Here is a 27,310-nt window from a genome sequence, read left to right on the forward strand (position 1 = left end):
AGAATGTGAAAAGTTTACCGACTACCAGTGAACATCAGGGTACCGTTTTCGTACTCAAAGCGCGAGTCCTTGTAGCCCCAGCCGTTCCATTTGAGCAAGTCTTGTCTGGAAAAGAAGGTAAATTAAACTTTTAATAAATTTTCATTTTACCTTGCTATCTTTTTTGAGCTTCTACAATATTTGTTCAAACAAGTGGAGCCTCAAATATTTTAAAAATGAAAGAGCATAAAAACAGTTCATTGAAGAATAATCTAGAATCATGTTTCATTTTAAAGCGTGTATTTTACTCTTCACGAATCAACCCATTTTTGATTGTCGTGGAATTGGAGAGATTTAGCCACAAACCGAATGGTTTATTAAAACATTGTGAATTAGGCCGTATTGTAAAGACGTCAAGCCAAAATAAATAAATAAATGTGCCATCGAACATAATAAGTAATAATCGTACGGCTCAATATTGGGAAATATGGCGGGTGGGATAGGACTTCTCATTTGAGAGTTTCAATGGGTTTGGCAATATGGGGTCGAGCGTTGTCATGCTGTAGAATAACTTTTGTCTCTGCTCGCCGTTTTTCGCGCAGTGCCCGATTCAACCGTATCGACTAAATTCGATGCGATCCCCCATGATGGTACTTAGTATAACCTCTGTAGCGTTAACACTTCAATGAGAAGAAGAAGAAGAAGCAGGGATGTGTAATCCTCATGACTTTCTCTTCAGCTGCATTTTCTACTTTCTACTTTCTATTTTCTATTTTCACACAGCAAAATGTATATAACGCTGAGTAAGGAACATCAATGTATCAAAGCGGTTTATTTACCATACATCTAAGCTTATTTTATCACTTTTTGGACATATCAAACATGATATTTTTTTAAATTTGTGTCATATTTTATTTTTTATAATAGGAGTACCGGTAAGTACTCTTCGTTTTTTTTTCAAAAATTAATGCTTTATTCTGCAAAAATGTATACAAATTTAATATTCAAAGTATTGCCCATCGCTAGTCATAATTTTTCCCCATCTTTCTGCCAATTCACGGATCCCTTTGCGGAAATAATCAGCCGATTTGTCGGCTAACCCCGAATCGAATCAATTTTTGATTTCATCAAAATTGGAGAAGTGTTGCATCGATCGAAAAAGGTAGTAATCGGACGGAGCAATATCTGGAAAATACGGTGGGTGGGATTGGACCTCCCAATTCAGCGTTTCCAAGTATGTTTTGACCGGTTTCGCGACATGCGGCCGAGCATTGTCGTGCTGCAAAATAACTTTATCGTGCCTTTGCTCGTATTGTGGCCGTTTTCCTTCAGTGCACGGTTCAAACACATCAATTGTCGTCGGTAGAGGTCCCCCGTAATGGATTCATTCGGTTTTAGCAGCTTATAGTACACCACACAGCATAACCTTTTGGCCGTAAATATTTCGCGCAGCCGTCGATGTTGATGTATGGCCGGGGTATCCACACGTTGCCCGACGTTTAGGATTGTGGTAATGGATTCACTTTTCATCGCCAGTAACGATTCGATGCAAAAAACCCTTTCTTTTCATGTAAAAAACGGCGTATGACGTCTCGTTCAATTTATACGGCACCCAATGTCCTATCTTTCGGATCATTCCTAATGCTTTTAAACGATCGGATATGGTTTGCTGAGCTACTCCAAGTGTATCTGCAAGTTCTTGTTGCGTTTGTGGCAGATCTTGATCGACTAAAGCCTCCAATTCTTCATCTTCAAACTTTTTTGGCGGTCCGAATCGTTCTTCGTCTCCAAGTCAAAATTACCACTTTTAAACCGTGCAAATCACGTCTGACACGTTCGCTCATAAATTTCCACCAAATGTGATGACTTTCCGCCGTTTTTTTCTTCATATTGAATTAATGAAGTAACACTCCCCGCAAAAACACTCTCGTTGGTACGCAATCCGACATACTCGAAGTGGCAAAAAACTATGTTGTTTACGCTTCAATTTTTTGACATATACTGAAAAAGACGCGCAATGACGGTAGCTTTCCAACGAATATCTGGAAATTTGATTCACTGGAATAATAATCAAGTTACGCCATCTGTTGTAAAACCGAAGAAACTTACCGGTACACCTAATATAAATTGTAGGTTGTATCGGTACCTGTAAATGATGCTATGCTGAAAAGCTGAAAACATGTGTATTATTTATACGAGGCTTTAAAATATTTTGGTGCGTTATATGAATCTACGCTTTGCATCCATAATAAGCCTGAAAACTCACATTGTTGTATCATCAATTTCAACTGTCCGAAATATGAATCGTAGGGAAAAAGCTCGATTCAAGTTTCGGACACTTTATTTTGTAATTTTTTGAACGAAAATTACATTACACTTGATTATATTTTATAGTCAACTGAGAAACACTTACCAAGCAATCATAGTAAACTGTTAACGATAATGAGAACTGATGGAATACGGAAGAACTTTAAATATTGATGAACGGGTAAATTCTACGTGCTCACGCTAAGCAAACGTCAAACACAAACGATAATGAGTAGTGTTGTCAGATTTATGCCGATTATGTTATAATTCAAATGTAGTTCTCACATGAAATGATAGTGAAATCAAGGGATTACTCTAAAGAAGTAATTGTGATAATAATTTTATAGTTATATAATCAGTGCATTAAGCATTTCAAGATATTAGAACAAAGTGTCCGAAATATAATTCAGACCGGTATTTGAAACAGCAACAGTGCCCGAAACTGATTCGATATTATGGTAGCAACATACATCGTCGTAATATTAGTTCCCATGGCAACAACCATGCCTACAAGTGCGGCAACGCTGTCCAATTCTCAGCTTTGGCATGCATTGCATAAAAATACTGAAATTGCGGAGAACGGCAAATTGGACCAATTAAAACGTGGGATTTTGCGCAGCAGAAAAACAAGCACCAAACGTATATTTCATTGCAAAGCCTCGTTTTCTTATTTCTATAGAGTGCAAATGCACTGAAGATCATAAATCGCTTGTACCATTCTCATAAATTGTTAGGGAGGTCCCAAATCGATTGGTGGGAAAATCTCGTAAATCCAGCAGGAAATTAATGGGCGGTAAGCGCTTGAAATCGGACAATTTTCGTGAAGCAACCGATATTCCGTTTCTAAAGGTGCATATTGGGGTTCCCGAAAGACGTAATCCTACTGAAATTCTGTTCAGCGGACATACTAGGGAACTTAACGAAAAATATTTTTGTTAAGGTCAGGACTACGTCTTCTAAAAATTCGAATAACATCATGTTATAATTTTCACTCAAATTTTAACAATTCGAAACTGCCGTCGGGCTTACTAAGCTAATAGTCTAAAATGCTTCATAAGTATGGATGAAATATTTTGACGTTTGTTCAGCGTCAAGATAAGGTTCGATCGGGTAGCAGCATGCAGAAGTCGATCTCGATCGAATCTTCGAGCACGATCGGGTTTCAAATCCGGTCGGTTTCCGAGATATATATGAATGTCACCCTAAAACTTATGCAAGAACCAATCGAACGTAATCGTCAAGATGGTTTCGGTGAAGGACTTCATCACCTCACATGTTTTCACAGTGAAACATTTGGAGGACTTGGGAAAAATAGAAGGCATCGCTATCGTATTTTTCTGCTCGTTTTCACCACTCAACTTGCCGGGGTTAGAAGAGTTGATTAAAGTTCGAGGTATGTAATAAAAGACTAAAAGTTGATGTTGATGTTTTATCAGTGGAGGTAGACGAATATTACTATAAATGAGCAGAATGATTTAAGCTGCTTCTGTATTTGATTACAACATTATGATGTTGTTCTGCTGACAGGCTTCGATAAACATGGACGAATTGAAGACTGAACCTCTGAATGAAAAAAAAAATCGTTTGATAGTTTGAGGTAAGAATACAAGAGCGCGAACAACGCGTGATCAAAACCTATTTTGAGGTAAAGATTTGGTGTTGACAAATGTCAATAAAACTGACCTTATGTGTCTTGAAAGGGGGATACGAAATACATCTATAGAGGTTGGAAAGCACGTTTAAAAATCGGCATTGGAAAGAGTTTCGTCGTTCTCTCTGGAACTGGAACTAGAACCAAATACACTGTTTATCTGTGTAGATGGTAAAGCTAATACAGCAAACAGTAACTCTCTCCCCTACATCGATCGGTCAGATGAGTAATAAGCTAATATTGTTTTTATGATAAGAGTAATTCGTTATAGTACATGTTTGCAGGAATATGTTTAACGAGTTACAACTTAACGTAGACGGATGGCGAACTTGCACATACCGAGCTCATCGAACTGAGTTATAATATACAGGTGAGGCTATTGCCTCGAACTCTTTTTGCTATCTAATCATTCTAAATTTTCTATCGAATGTTGATGCCGAGCAAACATTGATATGGCGCGATTTCAGCCATACACAGAGTCGAGGTGAATTCTCGAGAAGACTACAGTAAGTTACATTCAATTTGACATTTAGCAATGCAACACATTCAATTGGACATTTTTACCTTTAATCGGACATTTTTGTAAACATCGAGGCCCCACATTGAAAGTCGCTACAAGACGTCGACACTGTACCACTGTCATCGCGAATGTCCAATAACAGGTCAAAATTGCATCCAATGCGACACTGAGTGGTGCTTCGGCATATCGTTTTAGATGTGAATTACTGTATCACATTTCTTATTATGGTTTTTTTTTTATTTAAATCGTTTATTTTTACAGGCTCAGTTACATAGGTTTAAAGGAGCCGAACTCCTTACTGTATTGTTACTAGTATATATACATTTTTCCTTAATTCTAATGTTAATAATATAGGAAACCGATTACTCGCGGTCAACTCGAGTTTAGAAGGGTGACATATTTTCTTCAGGAAAAGGAGGGGATATGAGGATATGTTGACAATGATCACACTCACACTCTCAATCACACTCGTCACACTCAATTCTTAAACCTATCTTATATCTAATATGTATTTACATTTCATCTTATTCTTAAGAAGGGATCCGATCTCTCACAAAGGAAAAGGAAAAGGAAAAACTAAGGGTATAAGGACAATCACACACGAAGATCGATAGCTTTAAGGAATACATATATTTGGGACATGTAATCAAGGTCTAACCGAGCCAACACGTCTCTCACCGGCATCATGGGCTGCCTTCCTCGGGCCCGAAGGGTGACTACTAAATTCGATCTGGCGACAAGATACAGCTCGCACCACCAAACAACGTGCTCGATGTCGTGGTAACCTTGGCCACAAACACAAAGATTGTTGTCGGCAAGATTAATACGAAAGAGTAGCGCATCTAACCTTATTATGGTTGTAAGTTCAAAATGTACCATTTCGTCTCAAATTTCGAACACTTAAGCTTTGTTGGCCATTGAAAGGTGTCTCAAAATTGTACTGTCTCACGGAATCATTTTGATTTTTTGATACAATAGAGCCTGTTTGTCAGTTAACCACAATAAAATAAATTCACAAATCCATATTCCCTATTCCATATTTTTATCCATATGATAAAAAACTAAAAATATCAATATAAATAATAAAATGTCTCACATTCCGAACACCATTTTTGTCACTGACTCAAATTCCGTACACTTTCGTCTCAAATTCCGGACAGTAAAAACGCAAATGACACGTTCCTCGTATCATTTAAAAAAAAATCATAACTTTTGATGCTAATGGGCCGATTCAGATGATCGACATATTAAATTCAACTTTGAAAAGTTTTGAAAATATATTACATTTTCCAAAAAAAATTTGTTTTTTATGTTTTTAATTGTTTACATAAGATGTAAATTATTATAAACAATTCCTAGTAAGCCTTCAATTAGAATCTTCAAAAACCACGATGTTCACATCATTGTACTTATAATAGCCAATAAACATTCCCCTTAACGTTGAAATATTACAGTTTTGTTTCTTGAAATAGGTCATATTTGAAAAATACAACTTTTTTCTTTGAATTATATATAATGGAGTCCAAAATTGTATATAATCGAGTCCGACCTGTTACTTCAGGCATCCAGTTTTGTCATTGTGGCTTTAGTTGAAATCTGCGCAAGAAAATTATTTTTACCTTCGTTGGCTTGCGTCAGCGAGTTACGTTAAGTTTACAAACAAATAGTGTTAGGTCTTGTATTTTGTTGCTCCAGAAATGAACTGTCCTTGTATCCCAATGATTTGCTGTATTTGCCTGAAAACAATGTGTTCAAACATCTACTGTTCGGATCCCTGCTGAACCCTGATTCAAATACTAATTTTAATGAAGATTTTTGCATAAAAGATCATTTGTTCATCCATTTATAGTAGATTCTCATCTTTTCTAGCACTTAATATGAAAACAGCAAGCAATATAGTTAAAATAATTACAAAAACTGAAAAATTACCGATGCTTTGTTTTTACGGAACATTTTATCATTGGTTTTGAGAGTCCCTTTTTGCAAATGCTTAGTATTATAATATTATATAAATTGTAGGTTGTATCGATACCTGTAAATGATGTTAAAATGAAGCGTATTCCCCAAAGCATGTCAGGGTTTTCATTATTCAATTATTTATAACATTAAAGTTCAGTAAATCTACATTTCAAAATGAAGTGTACGGGATTTGATACAAAACGATACATACAGTCGTTGTATGATTATTTTTCTGAGTTGTTGAATTTACAGGTAAAGTTCCTCGTCTATTCTAATTATTGTTGGTGAAATTTGATATGCCCAAATATAGAGTGATTCCGTCACAAATGTAAACAAACATTGCGTGTTTTGAAGACATACACACACGCACGTCTGCGTACTACTTTCTATGTCGATAGAAAAAATCCCTACAAACGCGTGTTCTCACACGTTCGCTCCAGATAGTATTCTCTCCTGAATATCTTCCTCCCAACATTTTCCCCATCCGTTGCTTTTCGTGGAAACACAGTCCTCACAAACACAAAACCGGCGTCTTGCCAGTTTACGCGGAGAATGACCCTTTTCAACGAAAACTCACAACCAGAAAAAACACAAAAAATGCCCGGTAATCATATTCATTTTTTCTGACTTACCTTTTCTTGGGTATTGCGCTAACGATTTCTTTCCCTCCGTTGGGATCCAGTTTGACGGTGTCTCGATTTCCAGCCATATCGCACCAGCTTGTCAGTGGTTATGTGCGTTCTTCTGCCTCTTGCCCTTCAGCCCGTCTGCTCTTGCACCCTACTTCCGCTTCGTTATTGATTTTCTCGCACGCTTACGCTTTTCCACGTCTCTCTGATGGGTTAGAGTTTTCCACTGAAACTTTTCAGAACAGACAAAATCTGCTTTACGGCGGCTCTGTTCCCCAACGTGAAGTGTTAAACTGATTTGTTAATTAGGAACAGCACTTTATTAGCGACTCGCAGTCTGTTTTTTTTTGCAAGCATCAGCTTCTCCGGCGTTTATTAGTTCACTTTTTGTTTTGCTGGAATATTTTATAACATTTACGACGCGCGACAAACGTTTTTTTTACCACGCCTTTCAATAAAAGAAGAGTCAAATGGACATTAGCTAATTGAAGCACTTTTCTGTTCACCTCGGTGTTATCACTGCTTTTCGGGTTGATCCAACGGATTGGAGCGAATAACCGCCCGATCGGGGACTCTATGAGCTGCTGACTGAGTGGAGGAGTAATTCTAGTGGAATACTCGTTCTCGGGAATTACAAAAAAAAGTGCATGTAAGTACTATGTTTGTGTCGAATGACGTATGCGTGGAAAATAAAGAGCGAGAGCGATCTGGAGAGCGAATTTTCAGTGGAAATCGAGTTTTGTTGGGGACTACCCAGTAGCACCGGTACGGGAAACGTGCTTTGGGAAATCTGTTTAACTCTAACGAATGGGATCTAAAGTTCATATCTATCTTGTCTCAAAAAAAAAAATAAGTTATAAGCATTTTTTTTGCACACTACTTATCACAGCACTTATCTAGATCCTTAAAAGCATACGGATTATTTTCAATCACGTTTTGAATGTAAGACTCGGACGATACTGTGCGATGCTTCAAGTACAGTTAGTTCCGGCGTATGCATAAAAATGTATGCGGTGCGTCGTATTAGCCGAAAATCTCATAGATTCCTCTCTAGATACCGTGGAAAGTTCAATAAATACACTCTCATCGCTAACGCATGAGTTTACCGCTCTCTTCCGAGAATGCAAACACATGTGGTCAACGTTTCAAGAGGGATTGCTATTGCGCGCGCATTACGCGAACCCTCGTTCTGAAGCATTGTTGCCAGATTTATGGTACTGGCGAAGGAAATGTACCGGCGGGTGCCCAGCAGGGTTGCCACGATGAAATCTGTGTTTTTATCTAAAAGAAATATTTTCTTTTTAGTTTTTTAACAGGAAATTTGAATTGATATCTGTAATAAAAATCATAAGTTCAATTCTGAAAAATAATCTCAGGTTCAGTCTCATTTAGTATCAGTGTGTATCATAGCATAAAGCAATAAGCTTAGGATGGGGATAGAATTTTCTCATTCAAATTAACTTATTGAGTATGTTTTTGAAATTTTAAAATTTATATTTTTCGTTCGTTCAACCGCTTGACGATTCCGCCGATAGTGGAAAAAAAAAATTATCTACACTCGCCTAGTTCAGTAATTTCTGTTTCTGTAGCTTCAGCACTGACGTAACCATATTTGGCTTCTGTAGATGCAGTTCAAAATCTCCAAAGTGCAATTCTGCTGCCAAAGGTTTGTGTATTATTCTGGGAATATATTATTAAAGAGAGAAAGATAAATAGATCCGGTTTCCGAATTGATCTGAGTGGATTCTGGTGTTTCAGTTTATTTTGTGTCGTTCAAAATTAGTTTCACTATTTGGTTCCGATTGTAGCTGAACCTTTCGGGGTTACGTTTACGTCGGATTCCAGCAAGAGCCATCTTGCTGCGGATGAATTCAGTATTTTCAATGGTATGAGTTTCAGTATTTCATTAATTAATCTCATTTATTAACTCTGCACTGTGCGAAAGATAACTGTACATGTGCAGAACGTAATGCTGAACAGCATATTCATCACCACCTTGATGCTTTCCGTTCATGCACGGGTCGCTACCAGAGTTGCCATACTAAAATGTGTGTTTTTGGCGCCCAATCCTAGATTAGACGATGTTGATGATATTCACGTAAAATGTTATAAAACTTTCAAAGCAAATTATTTTTCACGACATTTGCGTTGCATTTTATATTTTACATTCGCTGCGCCTTAGTAGGAAAGCGGTAAACAGTTATAATCATTAGATAAGAGACAAGAAACAACAAAAAACAAACAGCAAAAAAAGATTAAATAAACGTTATAAACATTATAACGTTAACAAATAATACAGACGCTTGCATCAGAATGTAGGACATCACGCTACATGTGAATATCGAAAACAGATGATCCCCATTCAAACAGATTCGAAGACTATATGTATAAAATTACTGAGATATGGAAAAGCTACGTCATTCATCATGCGTTCGCTCATACAGTTCATACGCATGCTGACGAGACGGTGCTCCGCTTTGCTTCCATCACTCGGGTAAAACTTTTGCAACGCACTGATAAAAGTCCGCGTTAGGGAAATACATTTCGGTCTGCATAAATGCATGTGAGAACAAAAGTACCCCGCGCCATAGCCCTTTCAAGCCCTTTCATTCGATACCCATACCGATGGGGTTTTGGGAAAATATGTACATAATCCGCCATTTTGTAGCGGACGCCATCTTGTATTTTCAAGATCATGGAATACGAAATTTTATAATGACACTAGAGATAAAGATGTGTTCCAAATTTAAAATCAAACGGTCAACAGGAAGGGGGTTAAATTTTTATTAATGTGGTACAGCGCTACAGACAAAGTTATAAAGTTACAAAGTCACAAACATACAAATGGGTCAACCTAGATAAAGCCTTTTAATAAATAAGTGCAAATCATAACTTTATTACGTTTACCGAGAGAAAATTCGTTTTTTTATGACTCGATTATTTCGACATTTTACAATTATTCAATTGCTTATCTCAAGTAAAATATAATTTTACTCGTTGTGTTGGATGCGTAGAAATATTTCCTATAAATTTTTGCAATCTATTTAGAAATGTTCGAGTTATAAGCATTCGAAATTTTTTATCGTTTCCGACACGTTCAGTGTTTTGATTTTCATTTCATCCTCCATATATTCCTGATAGACATTGTCCTAAGTTAATACTTCCGACCAGAACGATAATACGACTGCAGAGAAGTTAAAGTGAATTCTATTGTAATTTTGACTTTTAAGAAGAAAAGTTTTGATAAATATTTGCTCAACCGAATTTTTTATCGGTGCCGAACTCTGTGAAGCACGAATGTACAATTGCATACTTTCAGACTAATTTAAACTATACGGAAAGTCTATAACCGCTAATAACAAATAAAGGAATAGTGAATAAAATAAAAGTACTTGTGTGAAACAGTCAAAAACGAAACAAAAATAAATGTTGTTTATTTCGTTCACATTTTTTTATTTTTACAGTATTGGCAATAAATAAGAATACACTCTGTTAATTCTAAAAATGTAATAAAAAAAGAGACGAATTCAAAGCAGTTATTTTTCCATGATTATAATTGCATGTCATCCTACCAAGTGAGAAGAATAAAGTTTCGTTAAAGTTGGGTTTGTTCTTCAAAATAGTGAAATGAATATTAATTGCTCATATTGGTTTGGCAAATAAAAAGAATATATGTCGTGTATTTGAAACAAAAGCATAAAAAACCAGTCACTAGTATTCCGTGTGTCGTAGTCAGTTTCAAAATTGACAAATACCAGTGAACCGTACTTGCGCATTTCTGGGAGCGGCCTAACCATAATCACTGCTTATGTAATAATTCCAAGTGTTCCTTCAGATTCCAATATGATATGATTCAGATCGGGACCAATCTACCCTAGCTGCAGTGAACTGCTTCTTCAGCACACCCGCCCCGGTGACTAGTTTAACACGTATCACTAAATCCTCGATGTTTCCGTATGTATTTTTCTCCACACCCGAGGCCCTCGTGGCTGTCCATCCTCCGAGGGTGGAGAACTCATAAGAATCAGGTTCATAACCCATGGTTAGCCCCTCTTTCTGCAGCTCCCGTTCAATATCCTGCCCTACAGCTCCGGCTTCAAAGCAAGCGGTTAGATTATCTTTGAACAACCTAGAAGTCGGTTCATTTGTGTCATATCGACCACCGCGACGGATCAATCGAAAATCTTTGGAGTTCTAACCGCCCCCGATACATATGTGTTGCCACCTACCAGAATGAGTACCACATTATTTAAAATGGCCAATTCAATTATTTCAACAACATGTTTTGTTACGTTTGGCCACATAACTACGTCGGGGATTCTCGTGAAACTCACGTTTCGCAGTGCTCCCATATCCTTCATGCACTGTCCGTGACATCGCATGAACCGATCCATTCCTTCCTCGGAATAATCTACCCCAAGCGATTTCAATCCCTCAAGAAAGCCGCAATTCCGTCGTGGCGCTGGAAACTTCACGGGCTCTGGCACGGGTGGCACCTCACAGCGCACATCCAGCTCGAACTGCTTCTGAATCCAACCTTGAAAATTGCTTAATCGGGTGACCTCTTCCTCGAAATAGCGTCCACCGGTGAAAATGAACTGTTCCTCATCGAATCGAAGGCGACAATCCTTGTAGCCCCATCCATCCAGCTTCTGGCGACGTTTGGGGAACACAGATTTGATACTTCGCGCAGCGCTGCTGCCCTCCATGGTTTGGTTTTGTTCGAGGCTCTGAACTGGTTTGCGTCGTCTGCTGGACGTGTGCGCTTTTTTGATTTTTTTTCCAAGCTTCGGTCGAAGACTGCCGATAGCGGATACTGTTCGGAGGGTGACTCAGCGGGCGTATGGTGCTGCGATAGCCGTGAACATGAACCATTGGTCAACGAGCGGTCCGAGGGTATACGCAGCATGGGCAACCGAGTGCGCGCGATCTGGTTTGTTTACATTTGTAAATATGACGGCAACACATTGTATCGCTACTTAAAACAAACCAATAGGTGGAAGAAACGAATGCTGATTGAAACTGGTAAGGGATTGGAGGTTTTTATTCATATGCTGGTAGTGAAATGTAACTGTAACAGTTTATTGTATTATAATTCAAGTTTAACGTGGATTGATTTTAATTCGACAGGTATGACAGTAAAAGCTTTTAGTACCCTTGATTATCTATAAAAACGGTCTAGTAACTTAGAAAACCTTTCTGAGGGTCGTGAATTTCAAAACAATCTAGTTTCAGCTGTTTGATAACCCTCAAAAGTGACAAACGACGGTTACGTTGTCACACTAACGAACAACCCGTTTTAATTACATAATCTGCCGGACGTTCCAAATGTAGAACCGTTTTGTTATGGCTATTACAAACATTGATTCGATCATAACATATGTGCATGAACACAAACCAACACATAAAAGTAATAAATATGTGTATGTTCCTCACTCCCAAACTAACTCAGACAAATTGGAAAGGAATACTGTAATAATTTCAATAAAAATTACAATACTCCGGATGATTGGTCACCTTGCAGCTGTGAGATGCCGTTCAGAGTCAGTTTGTACATGAATGATGCACATTGAATTAGAAGGCTACATTCATTCTCAACATAGAATTCGTTTAGTTCATTCTTGAATTTAAAACAAAAATTCGAGGGGTTGTATCCGAGACACTACCGCTTAGGACATAGGACTACGCAATCTTTTTTTTTTAATTTGTTGGTGAATCTGTTGTGTCTCAGCGGTTCGTGGGCTGAATTAAACTAATCGTCCTTCCATCCTAGCTTTCCAACAAATCCATTTCCTTCTCCTTCCAGGTACCAGGTAAGTATTCGGTTCAATTTTCCTGGTAAGTATCCAGTTTCCAGATAAGTCCACGTAAGTACAATGATAACTTTTATTCCGAATTTTTCCAGGTTTTTTTTTCACATAATTTATTAATTCAAATGTCCATCAATAGGAACAATTATTTTTGCGCGAGATGGAAGTACACTTTTTATTACTTTCCACAAAAGGATCTGAAATTGAAGTGCTGGAGAAAATATTCTAAACAGGCTATTTCGAACCTTGTGGAGAGAAGCCTGGATTGTCCATCCGAGGTTAGTAACTTAGATGAATCTACAGCTGTTCTAACTAACGTCTTGAAAACGTGTACAAATCAGTTGATCAAAAGTTTGGATCTTTTACGTCTTAAACGTGAGAGGGACAGATGGTACAAAAAGTTTTGTAGAACGAATAGTGATATTCATTGGAACAGGTACACGATCGCGCGGAATAAATATTCACAATCAATAAAAAAAACACGTTGTGAATATTTTCAGAGGAAAATTGATCAGCATCAAAACAACAGCAAGGAGTTATGGAAAATTTTAAAATCTTTGTTGAAGCCAAGTAATTGCAAACCGCGGTCCATAACCTTTAATGGCACATTAGAACAATCCGAGCAAGTAATAGCATCTAAGTTTAACGATTATTTTGTCGATAGTGTTTCATTGATCAATCAATCTATTGAATTGGTCGATGAACCCGATGAAATAAAACAGCCGGTTAATAGTAATTGTAGATTTGAAGATTTCCACCCAATTACATTAGGTCAGTTGAAAAGTATAATATTTGCTTTTCATTAGAAAAAATGGCTGGAGTAGACAATGTTAATGCTAGCGTTGTTCAAGACTGCTTCCATATCATTTCTCACATCTTGCTGGACCTTATAAATACATCATTGCAAACTGGGCATGTGCCTCAAGTGTGGAAAGAATCTTTAATTGTTCCGATCCAAAAGGTTGCTGGAACGATTAAAGCCGAGGAGTTTCGTCCCATTAACATGTTGCACACCTTAGAGAAAATATTAGAACTTGTTGTTAAAGGCCAGCTGTTGGAATATTTAGATTGTAACTCTTTGCTCATACCATAACAATCGGGATATCGGGAAGGTCATTCCTGTGAAACCGCATTGAACTTGGTATTAGCAAAATGGAATGAACAATTAGAAGATAAAGAAACCATTGTTGCTGTTTTCTTGGATCTAAAACGCGCTTTCGAGACAATTTCTAGGCCCTTGTTGTTGAACACGATTGAGCGCTTTGGAATTACGAGTACTGCATTTAAATGGTTTGAAAGCTATTTGTATGGCAGAACTCAACGGGCTGCTTCTAGCGATTTCATTTCTAGTCCTGTAGAGAATAATCTTGGAGTACCTCAGGGCAGTGTATTAGGGCCTCTTTTATTTATTGTGTATATCAATGACATGCGGAGAGTCTTACGATTTTGCGATATTAATCTTTTCGCAGATGACACTGTGTTATTCATTGCAGCTAAAGATGTATATCAGGCCGTTTTGCACCTGAATGAAGATTTGCGTTTTCTAAGTAGATGGTTGAAGTATAAGCAATTGAAATTGAACATAAGTAGAACATAAGATTAAATATCTTGGCGTGATTATTGATGACAAACTTAAGTTCAACACTCACATTGACAATGTCATCAAGAAAATTGCCAAGAAGTATGGAATCTTATGCTGATTGAAAAATGATTTAACTATATACTGAGTATTGGCTTGTCTTTGGACATTGAAATTTTTTTTGAACTTATATCTGTAAATAAAATCAGTTCATTTTTTTTGCTAAACTGATTTCAATGCTCAGAAAAAAAAATATCTTTTAGATAACTCGTCTTGCTCAAATCTCTGTAGGGGAAGGAGGCGGGACCATCATCATCATCATCATCATTTCTAAAAACTCTTTATCTATCGGCTCGTATTTATCCCTTTTCTCTCTCTCTATCCATCTATATATCTAACTATTAAACTCTGAGTGTCGTTTTCTGGGGATGCTCAAATGTATAACACTTGATGGTTCAAACAATCATTTCGGATGTTATTTGCGAATAAATACGATGAAAATTCATAAATAACTTTTTAGTTTTAGCTTGCATGGTTCTGTAGAATCATTTCGAGAAGCAACGATTGTTTCTTGCCTTTGCAAGAACAATACACTAATTGGTCATATGTCGCAATTCGTTTCTTTATATCAATGCACGCATTGCACTGAGTATCAACGAGAGGCATTTTCCGTGCATCGCTATTCAACAAGCATGAAACACGCGTCTAACAGATGCACACAGTCGCAGCGATAAAAATGAAACATCGCAAGAATGACCGTTTATGATAAATCGTTTCTCGACTCTCGGTCAAAACCGTCAACGAAGCTAGGAGCTTGTTGCATCAGAACAGAGCCGATGCGCACGAGAGCAAATACGAATGGCAACTAAAAGTATCGAAGGTGTGCTATTCATATGCACAGGAAATGCACAAGTTCTAAGTCAAAGCCACACACACAAGCCAAGCACTGATGGCTAGAAGCGACTTATAAACATTTGCACTCTTCTCTTTTTTCGTCGGCATTGCCATGGCTTGGATAGTTAATTTTTTATTGCAATTCCAGATATACTTCAAGTGAAACATTCGTTAGGGTTCATAGCTCGAGGGGAAACATAAAACATAAAACGAGGACTATTCCCCATAGAAATGCTTCGTGCCCCATAAAACCTCACATGCCAAATTTGATTTCACTTGCTTGATTGGTTTTCGAGTCATGCAGAAATTTGAAATTTTCGTTTGTATAGCAGCCCCCCATTAGAGAGAGGGAGGGGTCTCGAAGTATCATAAGAACCTTCCCCGAACCCAAAAATCCCTACATACCAATTTTCATGTCGATCAGTTCAGTAGTTTCAGAGTCCATAAGGATCAGACAGACAGAAATCCTTTTTTATAGATATAGATATTTACGGATTCACATGTTCAAAAGGTTCATAAAAACCACCTTTTATTGGTGTCAATGCACCCCTCATTTGACTAACTAACCAAATTAAAATTAACCAAAAAAACTAAAAAAAAATTAATTACTAACTGCCAAATACTTATTATTCGTGATGTTTTTTTCAATAAGCATACCTATCTAATTATGTTGTTAAATAGCTATTTATGATGTTTTTTCAATAAGTTATGTTATCAAATATTTCTACTACACTGTTTTAAATAATATTTTGATCTCTTGTATTGATTTTCGATTGTTCATTTGAAAACCACACCTTATTAAATCAAAAATATTGCGCTTTTCCCCTTCGCATCACCTCTTATTTTAGTTTTTTGGTTAAACCGAGTTGAAAAATAAACTCACAAAAACACAAAAACGAAAAAATATCATCACTGATATCGAGATATGTTATGAAAAAAACCTCAGCTTTCAAGAAAGAATATAAAAAAAATGGCGCCCTATAGTCCAAAGCTATGAAAAAAATAAAAAAACGACTACAACCAATACGAAAATTAAATCCATTTTTTTTAAAGTTCAGTATTTTTTAATAAAAGGCTAGCTTATTAGATTCAATTTGATATGTCGATCATCTAAATCGGTTCAGTGGTTCAAAAGTTATGAATTTCTGGAAAAAGTCGTTTTCGGGAAAAAGTGAAAAAAAAATATTTTTCGGTCCACCCTAAAATGAAAATGGGTACCCTAATAAAAAAATAAAAAAATACGGGTGTAATATTTTGCGATAAAGAACAAAACTATCAATTTTCATGGAAGTCTGAGAACCACTATATCGGTTTGGCATGGAATGGCTAGATATATTCCTCCCAAAGCTATGGTAGGCCGCCATCAGTCATCGAGGCACTGCCGGAGCCGCAGCTAAGTGACTTCAACTCCCGTGGAACAGCTTGGGTGTCACTCAAAGCTGACAATCATGTGACGTTGATTTATGATCTGTGCGAGTACTTCCAAATGACAATTTTGAACACCGCGAGAAGCTACTAGGATAGCCAACTCTCATGCACAGACAATCATTCTAGACATCCGCGAAGGTGGCAACATGTCCGAGGTTATCTCAGATTCTGAGGGTTATCGTTGCCATCAAAAGACGAATCAAGTGCGTTCAGTGAGAAAAATGGCGGAAGAATACAGGATCAGCGACTTTACGCCACGGAAGATCATAAAGGAAGATTGCGGGGCAAAGTCGAGAGCGGGGAAAAACACTCACACAATTACCAATGGCATCTGAAAGCGACATTTCGAGCGTTGTAAGAAAATCTTGAACTTCCTCAAGCGAAAAAATCCGGTAATCCTTTTCGCCGACGATGGCAAATTTACTGTCGATCCCGTGTCAAATTCCAGAACCTATCGCTATATTAGTTCTCTCCCGGTAAATGGCGTGGCCGACGAACATAAAAACTTAATCATAACCAAGCATCCTGCTAGCGTTACGGTGTTTGCATTGGTGGCTTCCGATGGCAAAATAAACTCGGTGTTCATTCCAGAAACATCCAAAACATTCCCCTTTTGAATAAATAGAAAAATCCAAACCGAAATTTTTGAGATTTTCATTTTTTTTTGACATTGCTCAATGGTGCAAACATTATTACACATACGGTATCTATCAGCCAAAGATCATCAAATAATTGGAGAGATTCTAGTCACAAAAACGCAATAATACCCAACTATGAACACATGCCCCCAATTTGAAGGTCTAGGTAAAAGGTGTTGAACTAAACCGGTATAAACTTGCTGTGGAATCGACTATTAATATGGTCACGAATCAATATTTTGATCGAATACAAATAAACAAACTTGCATCGTTAGCTCAAAAAGGGCCGATCACATTTCGAAACACGATATAAAATAAAACCCCTCACTCCTAAAAAATTAGGGACAGAAAAGCAAGGTGCTAATATGCATATAAGACCAAAAACAAACATTCACTCTCGATTCAGATAGATCGCGACTTCAATTTAGCACCATCACATTAAATCGTTCCACGTGTAGCGAGACTCGCAAGAGATGGATCACTCAGTTCCGCGCCAGATCATCGGTGGCGTATATCGCAAGCGTCGTCAGGATGTGCTGCGATGGGATGGTTGGGGCTATAAGGATTCACAGTTTGTGTACCACAACGGTGAGGTGTCGTTTCTGGGTGAGGGGTATCCAATTGGCGGCGCAAAATTGGACAATTTCCGAAATTGGTTCGAAGAAACATTCGATGTAGACTTCGCGCGATCGAATCCACCCACCAACCCTCCAACAGATTTCCCCGAACCATTGAGGAATGGGGATTTTCTGTCCGGATTGAAGCAAGCGGGCGTGGAATTTTCGGAGGATGGAATGGATCGCATGATGAGGTGTCACGGTCAAACGCTGGCTGACATTGAAAGTCTGCGGAAACATAAATTCGAACGATTGCCGGATGTGGTTATCTGGCCAAATAGCCACGAGCAAGTGGTAAAAATAGTGGAACTGGCTGCTGTGCACAATATTGCCCTAGTTCCGGTCGGTGGAAACACATCGGTTTCGCTGGCATCGACAACTCCGTTGATTTATGACAGAACGATCGGTTGTTTGGATATGACGCAGATGAATCGATTACTTTGGCTGTCCGAGGAAAATTTAACTGCCTGCTTCGAAACTGGAATCGTCGGCCAGGACATCGAACGAGAACTAAGCCAACACGGCTTCACACTGGGTCACGAACCGGATTCACATGAATTCTCCACTCTGGGCGGCTGGATTGCAACTCGGGCTTCCGGGATGAAGAAAAATCGCTACGGAAATATTGAAGATATCGTTGTGCGGACAAAAATGGTCACTGGGAAAGGTGTGCTGGAGAAACAATTCACTGCGCCCAGAGTTTCCGTTGGACCGGACTTCGATCATGTGATATTCGGTTCCGAAGGTACTCTGGGAGTTGTTACAGAGGCTGTGGTGAAAATTCGTCGCGTACCGGATGTGATACATTGCGAATCGCTGGTGTTTGGGAACTTTGAAAAGGGAGTTCGATTCTTGCGTGAAGTGGCTGAGAAGCGTTTGCAACCGGCCAGCATTCGATTAATTGATAATGTACAATTTAAGTGTGGAATGCTGTTGGAGCCAAAAGGATCTCTTTTAGCGGGATTTTATGAATTTGGAAAAAAGTTCTACCTAACGACAATTTGTGGATTCCAATTGGATAGTGTAGTGGCGGTAACGATGTTGTTCGAAGGTGAAGCCAAAAGTGTTGTACATCACGAAAAGCAAGTGTTAGAGATTGCCAAGAGACATGGTGCCATTCAAGGAGGTGAAAAGAATGGCAGAAAAGGATATATGTTGACGTTCGTTATAGCATACATACGGGTGAGTGTGTCTTATTACAAATAAAATCCATGAGAGCTGGAGGATTGCGTTCTACATACTTCAGCACTGTTTCATCCGTCCCGCAGGACTTCATCTGGGATTACAACATCGTTGGTGAATCTTTCGAGACCTCCATCGCCTGGGACAAATGCATCCAACTGTGTACGAACGTGAAGGCCTGCATCGAACGCGAGGTAGCCAAACGCAACATAAAATATTTCGTTGTATCGACTCGGGTCACGCAAAGCTATGACGATGGCGCTTGCATATATTTTTATCTACTATTCAAACATGTGGACGCTCGGAAAGACCCACTGGTGTTGATGATGGAAATCGAGGAGATTGCCCGGGATGAAATTCTTGCTTGCGGGGGTACACTTTCCCACCATCACGGTGTGGGCAAATTGAGAAGCAGATGGTATCCGGCCAGTGTTTCCCAGGTCGGCGTTGGGTTGTACGATGCGATCAAGAGTGAGCTGGATCCGAAGAATATTTTTGCCGCGGGAAACTTGGTTGGTACGGAGGGTTATAGGAAGGCAAAGTTATAAGGAATGATTGCATTATTAAGATAATTAATGTAAGAAAAACTATAAAATTTCTCATATGTAGAAATAGATACAGACATAGATATAGAATTCATAATTAATTTCCTGAAGTTACAGCAAATGGCTCAGTTTCATTGAAAAGAAGCTGTCGATATGATTGTTAGGCTGTGTTTTTGAGTCTGTGTATGCTTCCTGCTGTTTGCTATTATTTATAATCTTACTTCTTCCTCTAAGAGCAATGCGATTTATTCGTCATGTTAGTTATGAAATAAATACACCGTTGACATCATGGTTAACAAGATATCGTTGAATGATTATTAAACGATATTTGTGATTAGTTTTCAATTACAATTATTTCGTAAATTAAATTGCGGTAGGTAACTGTTCGCTCCTCTGTGGTTCAAATAGACGCCTACTCACCAAGCTGATTGAATTTCCATCAGTCAATAATCATTGTGTTAACATTTCAATAATTATGTCCACCGCATGAATTAACTGAGAGAAGCTAAAAATCGTTGGAAGACGTGGTCTCGGCATACTTCCACATACGGGCTGCTGCTTGCGACAATAAACATCGGACTGTTTAGGCTCTTGATAACATAATAAATAATTGATGAAAAATAATAAAAAATAATAATAATCCTTTTGACGTAGAACTACGTCTTTCATTAAGGGTGCCAAATCAGAAAACAGGTCACGTTTTTATGAAATAAAGTTAACGTTAATAACTGTTTTTGTCGCGAACGGATTTTGGCGATTTACATACTAAACGAATTGGAAATTCCGTAAGATTTGTTTAATATGCTATACTTTAGAATTCCCTGGTTTGTAAATGGTTCAAATTCATGAAAACTTTGAGCGTTTCCATTTTCCCATACATTTGTTCTGTACATGTGTGTGCTTTCCCGAACAGAGCTGTCAATAACGTGCAACTTATCGACGACCAACGGAGGGGAAGTCGTAGGATTTAAAGTCTCCGTGAACAAAGAAAAAGTAGAAGAATGAAAGGGAATACTTGCCTAGAGTATAAACAGTGGATCTCGCCGAGGCAAACTTTCATTCGGCATCGGACTGTTGAGCAATCCAGTTCACTTTGCGTTCGCTGCGCTTCGATCTAAGATTGGACCCCACCAGTGGTGTAATCTAACTTGGATATCGTTGTGTGGTTTTTTCAGTTCGTTTTTGGCGTTATTCGTATCGTGTGTTTTTCTTTCCCCGTCATAAATTGGACACTTCGTGTAGCGTGTGATGAGCAAGAAGAAGAGGAAGGCAGGCTCGAGCCCTGCAAAAAACGAACGCATTGCCAGTGGCAATAAAATTTCGAGGCAAGCGTCATCTAATGATGCACGCGATGTTGGTGCAGTGAAAAGCGCTCGCACTGAACCGATCCTTCGCGAGTGTGACACCGCATCGAACAACAACGAAGTAGGCGATTTCGGCGCGTTGGTCGAAAATGTAAACGCCGTTACCCAGGCAGCAACCAAATCAAGCTCCCCCCGCTGGTGGTGAAGGCGGTCGCTCTTGACAAATTCATCAGCGAATTCACATCGATGGGTGTTACAGCAGGGTACAAGCTGTGTGGCATAATTCAGTCTTTTTCCAAGCAGTTAACATTGTTTGTTTTCCGTCATCATAAGGGCTTCGTTGGTGCCTTTGAGGATTATATAAAATAACAGCGTAGTTCTACGTCAACAATGCGGTCGTATCTTGGACACAACCTACTATAATTTTTTTTTCTTTTTCCTTTCCAATCGTGCTTCATTGTATTTCGCTGCTGCTCTGGTTGCCCGTTTTTGTCGGTACGATTTGAGGAGCACAAAATGGACCAATCAAAAATGGGCACATAGTGCATTTGGACAATGCTTGTTATTTCACAATTATTCAATTATTTATCTCAAGAAAAATGAAATGTTATTCGTTATGATAGATGCGTAGATATATTTCCTATCAATTGATGTAAAAGCCTTTGCGATCTATTGAGAAATGCTCGAGTTATAAGCGTTCCATATCTTGCATTTTTTTCCTACTTGTTCAGTGCCTAGATTTTCATTTCACACCCTATATCTTCCGGTTAGACGTAGTCCTACGTCAAAATTTCTCATATGTAGAAATAGATATAGACATAGATATAGAATTCATAATTAATTTCCTGAAGTTACACCAAATGGCTCAGTTTCATTGAACAGAAGCTGTCGATATGATTGTTAGGCTGTTTTTTGAGTCTGTGTATGCTTCCTGCTGTTTGCTATTATTTATAATCTTACTTCTTCCTCTAAGAGCAATGCGATTTATTCTTCATGTTAGTTATGAAATAAATACACCGTTGACATCATGGTTAACAAGACATCGTTGAATGATTATTAAACGATATTTGTGATTAGTTTACAATTATAATTATTTCATAAATTAAATTGCGGTAGGTAACTGTTCGCTCCTCTGTGGTTCAAATAGACGCCTACTCACCAAGCTGATTGAATTTCCAGCAGTCAATAATCATTGTGTTAACATTTCAATAATTATGTCCACCGCATGAACTAACAGAGAGAAGCTAAAAATCGTTGGAAGACGTGGTCTCGGCATACTTCCACATACGGGCTGCTGCTTGCGACAAAAAACATCGGACTGTTTATGCTCTTGATAACATAATAAACAATTGATGAAAAATAATAAAAAATAATAATAATCCTTTTTTTCTGTGTGAAAGTTGCAATAAATATTTACGCCTAAAATGCGATATTGTGCTGTGGCATGTAAAGGGAGAATCGTGTAAAACGGCCCACTCCTGTTTTGTGCAAACCAGACCAAAAACTGGAAAGAATCGATCAACTCAATGAATTTTGTTTATAATAGCAATGAAAAATACGATATAGAGTGTCGTGTCAGTAAGTACCATTTTTGATTTGATTTGAAATATAAAAAAATCGAACTGTATATAATCGAATCTAAAATTGTACATAATTGAATCATATATAGTCGAGTATGTGTATAATCAGGTCCAACCTATATCGCCGTTCTGTGATGGCAGCCGTTTGCATTTTTAATACATAACTGTCTCCTACTTGTCAAGCTTTTATTGATACTCATATTGTTTGGGTTGAGAAAAAAAATACAAATTTCGCCATTTTGTGTGGCTGCCATTTTTGATTTGGTTTCATAAATACCTGTATTATACTAGTCAAGTCCTTTAATTTGATACCCATATCGATGGGGTTTTGAGAAAATATGCAGTTCGCCATTTTGTAGCAGACGTCTTCTTGGATTTTCAAGATCCGAGAAAACGCAGTTTCATAATGACAACAGAGATGAAAGTGTACTCAAATTTCAGATCAATCAGTCAACAGGAAGGGGGTTGAATTCCTATCAGAGCACCCGCAGACTGCAGACTTTTGTCGGCCGATAGATTGGTCGAATGACTTAATCAGTATGGAGTGATATGCATATGCGCACACTACACCGATTCAGTACCAGCCGATAAACTAGATTGCATTCAAACTATTCGGTCGGTTAACTATCGACCTTCCGATTAATCAGCACTGGCTAGCATCGATCTATGCACACGATGATTGTTTGTTGGATGATAGCTCAATTCGCTCTCATTTCTGGGATCCGACATACGTGCCGTACGAATCATTGAAAATTGGATGCACCCAATGCTCTCGGAATCTCTTTTTGATTTTCCTTCTGCGTTGTCAAACATACATTAAATTAAATGTGCCAACTGTTGGACACATATTCTCGAAAGACTGTGTACTGTTGATTACATTAAAAAACAGGAAGTGGGTTATATCTGTGGTATAACCGCAAGGATGACGTAGGACTATCGTTGATTTAGTGATCATTTGTTTTTAGTTGCATCTGAATCAATTCTGAATGAATGAATAAATGAATATTTGGGGGACGTTCGCTCATCCTTTCTCACAACACCCATTTCTCGTTTGAGAAATTGTTGAGTAAACATCGTTTGCCAGTGCGCGTAGAGCGGGAATTCCTTGTGAGGAAGACCTCAAAAATATTTCAATATTACTTGTAAATACTAGAGCTATGGTAAGAAAACATATGATAGAACAGAAACATTTAAAGCCTCAAGGATTAGTAGAACCACACTTACAGACTGATCACCTGACAGTGTGGCAAACCGAAAACCCTTCCGAGGTCTATAAGCTACTCAAACTTGGTTGTGAAGTGCACCACAATCAGTTAGTAGTTAAGTTATTTAACCATAATAATGAGAAATTACAGAAACAAATAACAACATCTTTCACGCGCGAAAATGGAAGCCAAGCTTTAGAGTTTGCTCTTCTAGAAATAAAAAAGTTCATGAACACATACAAAAGAAACAAGCTAGCACTATCAATGGAGGATAACATTTTTATCTACATTTCCATACATACACTAAAGGAAATCGCTAACAATGCCATTTCCATGTATGAAATCATTCTATATAAACCTCCAAAATTTATTAAAAACAAAGCAGAAATTGAAGAAATATTGTCGCAAATTCACATGACACCTACGGGAGGTCATGTGGGACAACATAGACTATACCTGAAAATTAGAGAAAAATTTAAATGGAAACAAATGAAAAATGATATAGCCAACTTTGTCAAAAATTGCCAGAAATGCAAAGTAAACAAAGTTTTAAGGCACACTAAAGAAGCAGAAGTGATAACGACCACTCCAAATAAACCATTGGAGGTCCTTTCAATAGATACTGTAGGACCACTCACTAGAACAGATAAGGGTAATAGATATATTTTAACAATACAATGCAATCTTACTAAATACATAGTGTTGATTCCTGTTCCAAGAAAGGAAGCTTCAGTATTAGCTAAAGCATTGGTTTATAACTTTCTCTTAACATATGGTACATTTTTAGAAATAAGAACCGATCAAGGATCAGAATATAATAATGAGGTCCTAGAGAGGATATGTAAACTTTTAGAGACTCAACAAACTTTCTCAACTGCTTATCATCCGCAATCAATTGGAGCGTTGGAGAGAAATCACAGATGTTTAAATGAATATCTGCGATGTTTCATCAACGCTCACCAAAATGATTGGGATGATTGGGTTAAATTCTATGAATTTACTTATAACACAACACTACATTCAGAACATGGGTATACCTCATACGAACTTGTGTTTGGCAAAAAAGCACGATTGCCACAAGACTCTCGAGTAGAAAAACATGAAATTGAACCGATATATAATTTTGAATAATACGACAGAGAACTAAAATAGAAACTACAGAATACAAACCAAATAGCTAGAAAAAACCTAATAGAGCAAAAAATCAAACGCCAAAGTACAGCCAATAATAACACAAACCCGATATTATTGAATATAGGAGATACTGTATTTATAACAAATGAAAATAGGAAAAAACTGGACCCTTTTTATATAGGACCATATAGCATAATAAATATAGAAAATACACTATTAAGCACCCTGTAACAGGCAAACAAACGATAGTACACAAAAATAGGCTAATAAAGGCATGAAACTTATATGCACAAAACTAGTTAAAACAAATTGAATATATATTTTCTATTTGTAAACGCAAGCTCAGCGGGTATAATTTCTCTTTATCCTTTTTTTTTCGAATGGTTACACCATTCTCCTAAAGAGGGGAGGTGTAGCATACAGGTTAACTTCAATTGCAAGTAACGCTCAAAATCTCGGTCTCCGGCGTAACGCTTCCGTTTTCGAAACGTTGATTTTACACCCCGGTATAGAAATGAAAGACGTAGTCTTACGTCAAAATGAACAAAGTTCCCTCTGAATGAAAGGATCAGTGAAAAATGCTGGTCTTCAGTGAGAGTGATCGCAAAATGTACTATTTCAGGGAGCAATTTAGGCTGAAACGATGACAATGAATTTTGCGATTCTATTGAGGAAATTGGAAAATTGGATGTATATGATTTAATATGTAAGAAGTGCAATTACGAGGGTGATCCGATAAGTACTTAGCCTTATCGCCCGATGGTGTCAGTATCGCAAGAGTGATTACTTATCGTGTAGTACATTCTCGTAAACGACTACTGTCTGAATTTCAGCCGAATCGGACTCGTAGTTTTGTATTGACCGTGTGTGGAAGCGGGTGTGTCCACGGATTTCATAAAAATGGAAAAAATGGAAATTCCGCCAAATTGGTCGAATTGTACTACGAACTGCTGCCCATTCACCGTATTCTCCAGAGTTGGCTATGTTGACTATGTTGAGAAATAAATCGCCACTTCTCCAAAATTATTGTTTTTTTTTGTAGGCTAAGTACTAATAGGACTGCCCTCGTATATTCATGCCTGCAGTAGATGGCACAGATAATAATGCTGAACACCATCATATGTTTATGCAGTTCCAACCTGACACTCCATCTGGCTCTAATTTTCATAACAGAATGGCACACTTTGACACACAACTGTTGATTTTATTTTATTTTTATTTTATTTATTTCATATAGCTCATAAACTTAAGGCTGCTGCCTTTTATGTTCTAGGTTTCAATTGGTAAAACAAAGTGCGTCGTATAATATTTGTTTCTTGGTATTGATTGTTTAAAATACGATTCTTTCTAATTATCTAAAGTGCTCATTGCAGTTTCTCTTGAATTTAATGGCAGAAGTGACGGTCTGTATATTGTGAGGTAATTGATTCCAGTAGGCAATTCCCCTGATAAAAAACGAATTTGAATAATGATTGATTGAAAAATAATTCGAAATTGTTCAGTCATAGTGAACCAAGTCTTAAAAAGTGCTTCATTCGGTTCAGTCAGAGTAGACCATGTACGTATAGGAACCCAAATAGCTATTTTCATACGTCACAGTATTGTCAGAGAGTAGCTGACAATTTTTGAGAACAATACTGAACGAAAAAATTGAATGTTTCCAAAACCGCTGAACACTGAACTTCATGTTCGTTTTTCAATCAATCATAAAAATGTCACATGGTCCGGTCTGACTTAACACCGACCAAGTGTGTAAAATTGTATATGGTAGCGGTTGTGTTAAAAATGACTTGAAATAAGAAATCAGTTGTATGTTTTGTTCATCTTCACCCAGGGAATGTTCATGCGGCGAGAAAAAATGGATAAGTGATGGAATAACATGTTTTCTGCGGTGAGAAAAATTGATGGTGTTCGATAATTATAATTATCTTATATTATATTGGAGAGTTTTTTTTGTTTCTTTATCCCATCCATACAGAACACAGGAGCCATCTCGTCCAGGGCGACAGAAGGTGGCTTTCATTATATCTCACTTAATTTCGGCATCTTCTACCGTAATACGCCCAATTTTTCTATCAACCGAGTGATCACTGGTGCAGTGAACAAACGGTAACCAACAACCAAACAAAACGGCCCTTTTCAGAGCTACCAAATAATTATCAAAGAGTTTAATGATGTAATTTTTCAAACATATTCAAAATCCGATAGCCTAACAGAATCCTATGTTAATTATGCGGTCGTGTCTCGAACACAACTCTCCTGTGAGAACTTCCTTAGTGATGAGAATCCATGATCCATGAACTAATTGGATCATTTTAACTATGCTAAATAAGATCTTAAAGTTTACGG

General features: G+C 37.7%; 2 protein-coding genes and 1 pseudogene across 3 annotated transcripts in view; 1 reads left to right on the top strand and 2 right to left on the bottom strand.

The window, feature by feature from the left end:
• LOC129762346 (alkyldihydroxyacetonephosphate synthase) overlaps window positions 1-27,310 on the bottom strand; it is a 53,953-nt gene that overhangs the window by 5,728 nt on the left and 20,915 nt on the right. Inside the window, exons 2-3 of one of the 2 annotated variants that reach the window (XM_055760552.1) lie at window positions 7,049-7,668; window positions 19-105 (exon numbers count right to left, since the gene is read on the bottom strand). In XM_055760552.1, coding sequence (XP_055616527.1) covers window positions 19-105; window positions 7,049-7,125 — 164 coding nt within the window. In that variant the 5' untranslated portion in view covers window positions 7,126-7,668. Of the gene's footprint in view, window positions 1-18; window positions 106-7,048; window positions 7,979-27,310 lie in introns of those variants that run through there. The other variant, XM_055760551.1, reaches the window with a different exon arrangement.
• LOC129780346 (alkyldihydroxyacetonephosphate synthase-like) lies at window positions 8,148-11,754 on the bottom strand (annotated as a pseudogene).
• On the top strand, window positions 11,953-19,741 carry LOC129780349 (alkyldihydroxyacetonephosphate synthase-like). The gene is made up of 4 exons (XM_055788522.1): window positions 11,953-11,978; window positions 12,852-12,858; window positions 17,853-19,193; window positions 19,280-19,741. The coding sequence occupies exons 1-4, from the start codon at window positions 11,953-11,955 to the stop codon at window positions 19,739-19,741; spliced, it is 1,836 nt and encodes a 611-aa protein (XP_055644497.1).

Source organism: Toxorhynchites rutilus, chromosome 1, assembly GCF_029784135.1.
Source record: "Toxorhynchites rutilus septentrionalis strain SRP chromosome 1, ASM2978413v1, whole genome shotgun sequence".
Lineage (NCBI taxonomy): Eukaryota > Metazoa > Arthropoda > Insecta > Diptera > Culicidae > Toxorhynchites > Toxorhynchites rutilus.